The 13,059-nt window shown below is 40.5% G+C and overlaps 1 protein-coding gene across 2 annotated transcripts in view; it reads left to right on the forward strand.

Moving 5' to 3' along the window:
* Nucleotides 1-13,059, forward strand: part of Grik1 (glutamate ionotropic receptor kainate type subunit 1) — a 392,331-nt gene that overhangs the window by 291,587 nt on the left and 87,685 nt on the right. For both annotated transcript variants that reach the window (XM_038346565.1, XM_038346564.1), the window contains exon 7: nt 5,119-5,262. In XM_038346565.1, the coding sequence (XP_038202493.1) occupies nt 5,119-5,262 (144 nt within the window). The remainder of the gene's footprint in view (nt 1-5,118; nt 5,263-13,059) is intronic.

The following is a 13,059-nucleotide window of genomic DNA, read 5'->3' on the forward strand; positions in this document are numbered from 1 at the left end:
TCGAGCTCAGAAAACCGTTGCTTGGCTCGGTTCAAAACAGTGAAAAGCACTAGTCAAAAAATCTGAAGATTTTTTTTAAGTATTTTTGTCCCAATTGGAGTATTAATTAGCATAGCTAAAATCTAGGATGGTTTTCGTAAAGTCTACTTTGCTTCCTTTTGCTTTTGTACATTTTTCCCTGAGTACTATGGGCTCATTCAAATGATAGTTTTGTATTGATGGGGAGATGGAATGGCTCACTTCCAGCATGATTTTTCTCTGATCATAGAGCATGATGACATGTGTTAGTTATCATTCTGTTGCTGAGATAAATCAAAATAACCAAGGGCAACTTAAGGAAGAAAGAGTCTATTTGTGCTTACCCTTTTAGACAGACAGTCAATAATGGTGGGGGAGGGGTGGCAGCAGACTACTGAGGCAGGAAGACAGGGAGAGATCTCATCTTCAAGTGCAAACCCCAAACAAAGGGAGTGGACAGCACCACCAACTGTGGACCACTGCACTATTCAAATACCCGAGCCTATGGAGAACATTGGTCATTCAAATATAAACATAGTGTGTGATTCGGTAACACCAAGGAGACAGAAGCCACCGAGCCCTATCTGTCATTGTCCTTCCTAATGGGAGGCAGAGTGGGGAACGTCACTCTACTCTCTTACATTTAATAGTTCTGCAATTGTGGTCCACGGGAAAGACGTCTTTGGAGACCCACTTTGAGTTTTCACAGAGACTCCTGTGATAAAAGATAGCAGCCTACAGGATTAACAGAAAAGGTGACATTTTTCTCAATAAATGGAACCAGAGTCTAGGTCCTGGCTATGTTCCCAGAGAAAGTAGCCTCTCTACGTCAATTTGTTGCTCCGTAACTCTGTATAATACCAGCGTAGTGTCATTCCACTGAACACTGTAGACAGCATACACACCCCGATGATATAGGGATGAATTTACTTATCATGCTGCTTTAGTCAGTGAGAGAACAAAGGACGTTCTGACAGGCAAAGTGTAATCAACCTTTATTCTACCCCACTGACAGACAATAAAAATCTTGAGATTATAAAGAGTGTTTTATCAACTGAAGTGTTAATTAATACATCAAAAGTTTGCCTTCTTGAGAAACTAGAGCAGGAGAATTACTGTATTATTTATTTATGTTCTTATTTATGCATGAGAGACACATTCTCTATTATGCCAGTTGCCCAAGGTGAGTCCTTATCTGATACTTCTGTGACATGGGGTGACCAAAGGCATTTTCCAGTGTGTTTGCTTGCTCTGTTTGTAACCTCTTTCCTCTGTTTTTCCTGGTCTCTATCTAAAACCACTACTTACTCACTGAGGTTCAAATGATAGCGACCACACTGCCAAGCCTTCAGTGGACCTTCCGGGATTTCTTTCCTAACTACTGAATATTAAGACTGCTTGTGCTGGCCTTTTTTGCCACCTCCTCAAATCCATTCGCAAATTTCACTCACCAACAGGGCATTCTGCCTGCTATGTGCTCCATGCCAATGTAAAGGAGCAATGCTTCCTCCAGCACTAGTGGTTCCCAGGTGGCAGCATTGCTTCCACGAGCTTGTACCCTCAGCAGAGTCCCATAGACCATTTCCTCAATCTCTGACTTACCTATTACAGCTGTTTCCAAATTTAGAGAGTAACGAGAAACCTGTGCTTCTTGGGCATTTGTTCTCCAAAGACCAGTTTTCTTCCCAGCCTCACAACTGGGAATACAGTATGCCAATTGTTCTTGTCTCTGTGGTGATGGGACATCACATTGGTTTGTCTTGTCAACTGCCACCATGTCCCAATACTCCACTATTTGCACAAAGAATACAGAACCCAAATAAGCTGTCACATTTACAGTAACAGCTTATTACAGGAAAAAAGAATAAAAAGTAAAATCAACAAGGGCAATTTTCCCACAGGGTAGAGCCCTCACAGGCCTGGGTTTCTATGTGTTTTATTCTGTTGGAGCTCACTAGAAATTGCTTGACTCACAGCAATGATATGTTACTATACCTGTGAAGTGTTGCCAACCAGGAAATGACCCAAACACACACAGCACCCACATAACTGACCTTACTCTCCAGCCCATCCAAACCTCAACTGATGAAGCATAGCCCAGCATCCGCAAACAAAACGGTGACATTTGCTACAATCACATTTTAGCATAAATATTTCATAACCCAAGACTGCAGGAATACAAACACATTCTCTTCTAAAAATTTAGTTCAAGATGTTTTCCCCCAAACCGGTCATGGGCCAGTACTTTCTTTTGGAATGTGCAGAACTTTTTCACCTCAAACCCCCTGAGTTAGTCCCTTACAAAAAATTATTCTAATAACCAAAACATTATACATTTGCTAGGGAATCCAGCTTTCAGTGTGCTTATGTTGTAAAAACATTTTGTTAGGGAAACTGATTAATGTTACTTTATCCAAGCTTTCAAGATATATATATATATATATGCCAGAGGTGGGAAAGAGGAAGGTGAAATAGTGTCTCCTGCACATTACTGGAGCCATTGTGGAACTCATGAATTCACAGTAATTGTAACTACCCAAGCAATACTTGCCCAAGATCAAGCCAGTTGGTCTTCCAGCATGAATAGGTTTATGAGGCTCTGCCTTATTTGAGGGGCTGTTGACAGTTTATGGCTACTCAGGGGAGGGGGGCATCAGTTCTCCAGGTGTTTGGCTCATCATAGGTTGCCAGTGGTTCAATATACGACCTTATATCCATGATCATATGAACAACATTAATTGGACTCAACGAATTGTAAAAAAGGAACAAAAATTTATGAAATTGGGACAGAGAGATGGAGGGTCTGAACTAATTTGAAGCGGTTAATGTGGGGTAGGTATGACCAAAATACACTGTATATATGTATAAAATTCTCAAAGAATAGATAAACTAATTTTTAAATATTTCATAATTGGAAGACTATATCATTCATAAATAAGATGCTTATGGTGCTGGCGTGTTGTATATGGCCTTGGATTTTAGCCTTTATCAAACTACTATTGTGATCATTAAATAACTGAACAAGGTGGGACCAGAGTATCTAGCACCAGCTTTAAGGATCTGAATGCTGGCTTTCTGACACCATTTAATCTCTTAATTTTATTTCCATGAAGAAGTAAAGGTATGATAAAAGTTCATTGTTTCCCAAGGATTCTGAACAAGGCCAGATGTATAATCAGTGCTCAGTAAATGTCCACTCTTAATACTGATTCCATTTTACTAAGTAACCTACCTATACTCACTTTCTCCCAATTAAATTAATAAGGATAGCAAAATGGTGAAGAACATGGGTGATAGTTTGAAGCAATCAGGGGGCTAAACTCTGTCCCTGTAAGTGACTAGCAGAGTAGATGTGTACCAGCTAATTTCCACAAGACTCGGTTTTATCATCAACAAAATGGATTATATAAATCGTGAATCAATCCAAAAATTAAGCTTAGCAATTGCCAGTGCCACTACCACCAACCTCATGTCTCTGTGTCAAGTAGATAAGCAAAATGACTTATGTTAAATCTTAGTATTATATAGTCATTACAAAAATGGACTGTGTTTTAAAACATGAATCAATAATAACTTATCCTGTAAATGTTTATTAAACTATGTTTCTATATCATGAACTGTGCTTAGGTACCAAATGCTGAATTTGAACAGTTTCTGCTTTTAAAAAAAAATCACATTGTTAGCTGGGCGGTGATGGTACACACCTTTAATTGCAGCACTCAAGAGGCAGAGGCAGGTGGATCTCTATGCGTTCAAGAGCAACCTAACATACAAAAACTAACTCCAGGAAGACTCCAAAGATACAATGAGAAACCCTTTCTCAAAAAAACAAAAGCAAAACAAAAACAAATCCATATTGTTTTTAATCAAGTGATGAGTATTCGAAACAATTTGACATTTCAATGACAGAGACTGAACAGAATAAAAAGCATCCATAATAAAGGTATCTGTTGCTTCAGAACTGTTGAGATGCAAGGTTTAGCGTCCATCACTTATGCTCTCTTTCCACTGCATGAAAACATAATTAACAGCAAATATTGGATGAATCAACTAATTGCAGAAAACTACATACAAAATTTTCCTAGAACCTGGATTCTAGGCTTAACTCTGTTAAGTTTCTAGCTATATACATATGTGCTTCCACAAATCAATATTTTGCCTGAGGTCAGTTTTACATATAATAAGTAGCTTTATCTATATGTTCTGCTTACTTTGGAGAATTACTGAGAATTTCAAATGAGCTAATATATTTGAAGTTGCAAAGAAAGCCCTCCAGTAAAATATGAGGGTATTATGAGATTTTTATCCCCAAAACCACAGGGCAGTATATTTGAGAAGAATTTTATGAGGAAAAGAAGGAAAAGATAACTATTCCAAAAGAGAATTAACTACTTCCAATCTTTTTCATGGTAACTCATGAAGGCAAGTGTAAATTTGTTCTGATCACAGACCCGTATCTCACAGGGCTTCCCTGAGCTAGCCATTGAATTTCATACTGTGGACTTTAACTTCCCTCCTCAAGTCTGATCAACACAATCAACCTTAATAATAATATAATCACCTATAGCTCTATTCGCTAGCAAGAATTTGTTTTCTCCAAAATACAAAACAAAGAAGAAGAGAGAAAAGAGGGAAGGAAGGAAGGAACGAAGGAAGGAACGAAGGAAGGAAGGAACGAAGGAACGAAGGAAGGAACGAAGGAAGGAACGAAGGAAGGAAGGAAGGTGCTAAAAGACAAGAGCTGATATTGAAATAATGAGACTTTTAGTAGATTTGATCTCAAGGTAGTTGACTTTAACACTGAGCTTAACATAGAAGACACTCGAAAAATGTTTCTGAAATAAAGTCTTTTATCATTGATCCGAGTTTCTATTTTGTTTTGTTTTTAAGAACTCAAAAAACAAACGTAGGATTCTGATTTATTCTGGAGTGTAAGCTTTCCTTTTGTAGAAAAACAGCATTCAGTGACTGAAAACTGTTTAGCTAAAGAACAAAAGGTCTTTAAGAATGGACAGACAGCAAGGAAGGAATGGCAAATGCATGGGTAGAGGGGGGTAATAAAGATGGAACTGATGGCATGGTCCCTATTTTTCTCCACAGACTGAAGCAGCTCTGATGTACGACGCTGTGTACATGGTAGCCATTGCTTCACATCGTGCCTCACAGCTGACTGTCAGCTCCCTGCAGTGCCATCGACACAAGCCATGGCGCCTTGGGCCCAGATTTATGAACCTGATCAAAGAGGCAAGTGTATCTTCTTGTAGCTCATTTGCTTAGTGCCATTAAGCATGTCCTTTAGATGTGCTTCTGATGGCATGGTGATGCTAATGGAGAAGCAGTCACTGTCAACTGGTCTTCTCAGATCTCAACATCAGAAGCTTGCCTATGGGAACTGTTCTGTATTTTCACATATTATGCTGCAATGCTCCAGCAAGCTATTAGATCCTAATATTACTAACTGTCCGTCCTGTCCGCCATGTTCCAATTATGCCTGTCTCTCCACACATAAGAACTTAGAGGTATTGAATCCATAAGGGATGTTAATTCTCACATTGTGGGTTCTTGGTCTTCCACAGAGGCTAACCAAAGACCTCTTTATGGTAGAGCAATTTTCCCTTTGCTAACAAAAGAGAAAAGTGTGGCTCTATTGGAAACCTCCTCGGTATCCTAAACGTTCTTAAGAGTAGAGGATATTTAGGAAGAGGCAGCTCTCTATTAATATCCAGGTATTAAAGGCTATACCTACTTTATCTTGTTCTCTGGAGCAATTTAAATTCTCTTTCCAAGACCCTTCCAGAACTCTTAAAATATGTGTACCTTTGGATTATCTTAGAGACCAGCAGGCACATTTAGGTATTTGTGGACTTGGCAATATAAAATAAGAATCTTGGGAGCAGAAAATCTGACTGAGTAAGCACACAATCCCATGACATAATCTAGAATTTTCTCTGTGGGATACAGAAGTTTGTTCTCCAATAGATACTATCTTCTTCCCTATCCAGACTGGAGAAAGTCAGAGACGAAATACTAATTGATAAGCATATGTGGGGATAGAATACAAACGGAGAAGGCTCACCATAGACTAAGGAAAGCTAGCAGTTTCGAATGGATCTCTGATGGTTTCCTCAAAACCCACAGATCACCTCTCTGCTTCCCTGTGCATGCTGAGTCCATAAACATAAGGGCCAGATAAAGGATGTGCATAAGAAGTAAGAGTCCAAACACTGAGAGAAGACAACTTGCAGTGCTGGGAATAGGGTATCCACTTTCTGGCGCAAAGCCTTCTCTTTTGAAGACTGAAGAAGAGCTCCTCCTTAAATTCTAGCTTATCTTTTCTATCCTGTCCCCACTGACTGCTTAGCTATAACCCCCAGCTCTGCTAGTGCTTATGAGCAATATAACCAAGATTAGATTCTTAACCTTTCCGTGTCTGGAATTTTGATCTGAGAAATGGTAATAGGCCATCTACCTTCTCAGCATTATTGTACAGAAACTGAGTACTTTACTACTTGTAAAGAATAGTGAAGGGGTCCAGTAAGCATCTGAAATATTGGCTTCCCTTAGCATGAGAATGCACACTTATAATAGCCTCATTCAGTTTACTGAGGATGGTGCCAGGAATTTAAAACTGGCAATGACAACAGAGAAATCACAAATAACTATGAAATGCAATACCCTCTCTGACAGCTACATAAACCTGACATACTGTGGCTAATAGAACAATGTCACGTGGCCCTCCCTTCTCCCTGTGCTGATCATAGTCAGGCCCTGAATTGCCATCCTGATTGCCTTGATCTTTAGCAAGAAAACATCTGGCTCCCCTTTATCTTAAGCCAGTGCAAGGAGAGGCAAAAATCATAAGGAAGCCTGAGATCAAACATTCAAAACACTCCAAGCACCTTTTTACTCCCACTTCAGTTACATAAGAAGGCGAAATTACCAAGCTGCATTTAGGTATGTTTAAAAAAAATAATGAGTCCAAGAGAAGGGATGACATTGACAACAAGAACACATTTTCTATTTCTGTACTAGGAAGAGCAACTCCCCACTCTCAAGATCCATGGTTGGGAGTGAAAGGAAGGCTATCGGGGGAGAATACAAAAGTATTTGACAGCAATGTTCCTATCCTCTCGTTGACTCTTGACATATGCTACCTTTGGCAGGGTGTTGATCCCTGCAGGGAGGATGGCATGGTGGTAGGGTGGGGAACCAGGACTCATGCCCCAGGCTATTGAAAGACAGGTAGAGAGGGAATTCTGTGGTGAACTGAACATTAAACAGAAACATGCTGATGTTTCTTTGGTTGAGAACATCGCCAAATTTTGCATGTGTCAGATTTCACTGTAAAACATGAAGTCAAGTCCTAGGTCCTGACTCTTCCCCAGGTCAATTCCTGCAGTCATTTTCCATGTCTGGAGGCTTTCTAGCCTGGGAAAACTGACTGGGAAATAACGAGAAGGGTGAGCCAGCACACTGAACGTACGGAGTGATGCCAGCCTCCTCACGGAAGGTAAAGCTGCCAGGGCAGTAATCCGGACAAGTGCACAGCATTTTGAGTTAGGAAGCCGCTAAGATGAGTACCTTAAACCAACTTACCATTCAGTATGCGGGGCTGACAGTACAGGGGGTGGGTGGGATCAATAACCATTTGGAACATGATGCTTTACGCTGCTCATTCCAGAGTCCACTTCCTGGAGATGTGATAAACAGATGTATGGAGTAGGAGATGACAATGGCCTGCTCAACAAAACTTACTAGAACGTTGTCTTGAAGAGTGGTTGGGTTGGCTTGCTCTTCTGCTCCACTCAACAGAAGCAACTTAGGGGTGGAAAAGTTTTATTGCTTCCAGACAACAGTCTCTCGCTGGGGTGAAATTGGTGCAGAAACTCAGCAGGAACCTAGAGGCAGGAACTGAGGCAGAAACCACAGAGGTTGGGAGTTTACTGCTCACTCTTTCTGACTCCTACTTAAGCAACCTTATTATATAACTCAGAACCACCTGCCATGAGCACCGCCACCCACCTATAGTAGTCTGTGTCCTCCCATGTCAATCACCAGTAAAAGATAATTCCTCACAGACATGACCACCCACCAGTCTGATATGGACAGTCCTTCAGTTGAGACACCCTCTGTGATTTTTGGCTGTATCAAGCTGGTAAGAGAAACTAACAAGGGCAATAATATTCGTGTGGTTCTGGGTATCAAGCAGAGGGTTACACTTATTCTAGACAAGTGTTCTGTCAGTGAGCCATATCCCCAGTCCCTGCTCCACATAATATTAACTTGTTGTCACAAGGGAGAACCCTCTCACCAAAGTAAAAGCTGTGGTTTCTGCCATCTACCAATACAAACTCTACCTGGTTGAGAAAAACCAGGCTTCATCTGAAGCTATCGCATAGCACAATATAAATGCTGTACCATTTAGCAGGATTGATAGACTCTTAGTGACCTTGTTCTCAAAGTCCAGTGGCATCTCTCTTACCTCTACACTGTTGCTAGCCCTTGTTGAATCTGTGATGTCTTCCTGAACATGCTATATATGCATGATAAAATCCCTGGCTTCTTGTTGAATGGCCATATTTATCAGGATCATGACTTATGTCCAATGCAAGCCATAGCTCCTACCTTCTGATCCTGACTCTTCACCTCTCTTCTAATTGTAATTCTTCTCTAACATTTTTTCTGCTTGTCTTTCTCAAAGCTGTGCATTTTTCCAGTGTGATCTCATTGGCTTTTGCACAAAGTACTCAAGAAAATTAAGTAGTACGTTGAAGATAAAAGGAGAATACATGCAACCTTCAGGCAAAATTAGGGGATGGTATGCGCTCAGTACATTAATGTGTCCATAAATATTTCAACAGAGACAAAGTATAGACCGTCAAGACATGTTCTCTAGCACTGGTGACTCTGATACCATGTGTAGTGGTGGGTCTTATAAATCTATCAACCTATTTATCTCTGAAATGGTGAACATAAATCTGAGATTAACTACAGTTTACTAGCTATGTAAACTTAGTCATTTAACTTAACATTTCTCACTTTCTTCTATAACATGGGGCTAAAAATACTTCATATATTTATGTGAACTCTACACATATTACATAAAAAGCCTGCCAAAATGTATGTTATATAGTCACTACCCAATAAAGGGTAACTGTCATCCAAATGGAAGGTTCTGTTAAAAATGTATATCAGTAAAGCAGCTGCCATTCATCTAGGACATTGTCAACACACTGGAAGCTCGGTTTCTGTCATTGGTGCCATGATTATTTTTGGGATCTAGGATGAGAAGGCAGTTGTTGGTATAAATATGGGTAAAACACTGCAGGGGGGGGGGGCTTTAGAAGGGCCTAGAAAGCTTCATATTTGACTCATTGGTGCTCAAATACAAAGAACTAGGGATCTAGAGGACTCCCCATGATAATCACACACAGGATTACTCAGCAAAGTAAAAGGACCCTAAGCAATTACCAATCAACTCAAGAGCCTTGGCATTTTCAAGTCACAGTAGCAAAGGATCACGAGCTAGCTGGTGTGTAATCTGGCTACCGAGAGCATCTTAGCGCAGTCATTGTGGGAACGGGTATACCAAGGCTTCTCCAGTCACACGTGCTGGGAAGAGCAGTAGCAAGGTATAGCACAAGATGCCAGGGGATTGTGAACTATATTCAGAGTCCCAGGCTCTGTCTTAAAACGGATGCAAGCCATTCATCCACTGTCCCCATAAAATACTTGAAAACTATGGGCAGTCTCGGTAGTAGTCTGCCCTGGGCATGCTGCACCCGCTTCCCTTACTCACTAACCTCACAGTTTCTCTCCTGGAATGTTAAGATAGCCTCTAGCCAGGCTCTGTCTTCTGAGTTACAGCCCTTTTGTGGTGACACATATACAACAGAAGTACATAATAGGTTTTCTACCATCTAGAAATACACACCTGCTCGTGGCTTCCTGGGTCTACAATGCTGTTCTTCATCTAGTGGAGACAGATGGATTTTTCTTGCTGATTTAAAGCCTGCCTAATAATGCCCACTTTGTCTTGTTCTCCCCAGACTGAAAAGTCTGTCTCTTAGTTGTCCCTTGGGCTAATTCTTACACTGAACTCACTTTCTCTAGCTAGCCTCTCCAACTTGTGTTTCTAGATGGTTCCCTCATTAGGTCTCACAGTTCCTTCAGCTCTCACTGTTAGCTTTTAACACACATCATTCAAGCACTGTACAACCTTTCCCTAGGTCAAGGACAAAAGTCACTTTACCTTTGTGTCCTCAGATCACTGCACCTGGAACATGGCAGCTGTTTAAAAGATGTTTGCTGAGCTGAACCTAAGAAATTAAATTCTACTAAACTCTTAATAAATTTTTCTGAATTAATGTTTCAACTTAAACTATAGAACAAATTCCTTAACTGATCTCTTCTAAAATAGATTTACTATACAAGAATAAAAATTATTCCCAAATGACTATATGACTATATATATTATATATAATACTATATATATAAATATAATATGGGGTGTCACTGAGAATTGCGTAAAATTTGGGCAGTTTTTGTCACCATTTTGCTGTGAACATTTTCTTTTGATGGAATAAAACTTACAGTTTAAATATATAAGCTTAACATTTAAGTTCGAATTTTTAAAAGTCAAAAAGGAAAGGATGACTTTTTTTTAAACCAAATCACCTGTGGATGATTCAATATTGATTTGTGACTTGGACTTTTTCTTTATTTTTGGTGCTTTATATGAGAACTAGGTAAAAGTTGGGCTCTTTGAAGAATTGAGAGTTTAGAAGATAGCTAAGCAGATAAAGAAATTGCCCCAATGAGTAGGGACCAAAGTTATGCTCCTCACATCCCATATACAAGCTGGGCATGCATAACAGTCACACAGAATCCTAGCACTTGAGAGACATATTCAGTAGTCGTGTGCAGGGCAAGCTGGCTGGCTAGACTAGGCAGAACTAGGAAAACTCCACGTTCAGCGAGAGATCCCACCTCAACCGACGCAGTGGAAAGTGAGCAAGGCAGACACACAAAGTAAACTTTGCATTTCCATACACAAGTACACACACACAAATTGACTATACACACACACACACACACACACCAACACACACATGTCCACAGAAGCGCAAACATGACTGCACAACACATACACACTCAAAATAAAACATTAAAGTCTCCCAAGAAAAGTAAACTCTGCTATGCTTATATTCTACTGCGCCTACAAAGGAATGCTTTTTATACGTCACTTGTTTTTGCTGATCAGGACAAGATTCCCACAGACTATCCCAATATCATTGGATCTGGTCCGCAAATTCTGTCAAATTTCTACTTTTTGGGAAACACTTCCATATTCATTGAGAAAATTTGGCAGTTTTATGTCTCACTTTTCAGCATAGCCACCTCATTTGCATCATATCGGTGATAATCATCTCTCTCAGCCCTCACATTTAGGACATGTACCATTAAAGAAAGACTATATATTTTCAGTCTTTCTACTAATAAGAAATCTAGACAGATAAAAATTAACTTATAGTTTGCAGTTTTTTCCACTTACATGCATATATGCATCATTTTATATGTAAGTGTTTCAGTTTGTGGTGGTATAACGAAATACTTGATAGTGGATATTTTTGAATAGATACGCACTTTTAATAGCTCTGCAGTCTGAGAAGTCAGTGTCATTGGTATTTGATGTATATTGAAGGTCTCTTTGACCGCATCCTCATATGGCAGAAGAGAGAAAGAGTAAACATAGACCAGTTAGTCTGCCCCAGCTCCTTCACAAGAATGCCAAGCATCTGCGAAAGCCATCCTCTTACTATTGCTCATGAGTGGACTGAGTTTCAATATGAATTTAGAAGAGAGACAACCATAGCAATCACCATAGTGACTAGATAGTTGTCCCTGAAGTATCTGGTCATTGGCCAGGTGGACAAACACCCATCAGAAATATGGAAAAGAATCAGAAGAAGGTGAAAGATACTGCCAGGTTAATGGGGAGGGGTTTATAAAGAACATGGGTCATACGTTTCATCTTGGAATGTTGTCCAACACAACTAGAGAATTTTTTGCTCTACTAAATAGCCCTGCTTTTTATAGCCTTTCCGGCTTGCTCACGTCCTCATGCACATGTGATATTTTTCTTGTTTTTCTCGTGTGTGTGTGTGCGTGTGTGTGTGTGTGTGTGTGTGTGCGTGCGTGTGTGTGTGTGTGTGTGTGTGTGTGTGGTCTGTGTCTATGCACTTGTGTGTGTGCATGTTGATATGGGTGTGCACATCTGTAGCAGTTGACTACTGGGACCTTCCTCAATCACTTCCACCTTCACCTTCTGGCACAATCTCTCACTGACCTAGAAGCTGTTAGACTCCACTAACCTTGCTGCTAAAATGATTCAAGGATCTTACATCCCTTTCCAACTCACAGCACTGAGGTCACAGATGCATGTTACCATTCCCAACTTCTTACCTAGATTTGGGGATGCAAACTTAGGTCTTTGTGGCTGTACAACAATCTCTTTACCTACTCAGCCACCTCCTCCATCTTCTTTTGCTGCCTAGAGCATCCTCAGGTATTATAAAGAGAGCCACTTGTTTGTTCCCGGCTGCTTAGCCCCCAAATAATCACACAAACACTGTATTATTTAAAATGCTGCTTGGCCCATTAGCTCTAGCTTCTTATTGACTAACTTTTTTTTCTCATTTTTTTTTTATTAGAGATTTCCATCTCCTCCCCTCCTCCTCCCCCTTCCCTCCCCTCCCTTCCACCCATATAGTTATCCTCCTGGATACTGGAAGTAGACAAGATTGCCAGACAAAAAATGGGAACATGGGGGTGGGGTGGGATGGGGGGATGGGGGGATGGGGAGAGAAAAGTGTGAAGTGGAGGATGGGAAGAGCTTGGGGGAATAGGATGGTTGGGATATAGGAAGGGTGGATATGGGAACAAGGAATTATATATCTTAGTTAAGGGAGCCATTCTAGGGTTGGCAGAGACTTGACTCTAGAGGGGTTCCCAGGTGTCCAGGAAGATGCCCCCAGCTAG

This window comes from Arvicola amphibius, chromosome 10, assembly GCF_903992535.2.
Source record: "Arvicola amphibius chromosome 10, mArvAmp1.2, whole genome shotgun sequence".
Lineage (NCBI taxonomy): Eukaryota > Metazoa > Chordata > Mammalia > Rodentia > Cricetidae > Arvicola > Arvicola amphibius.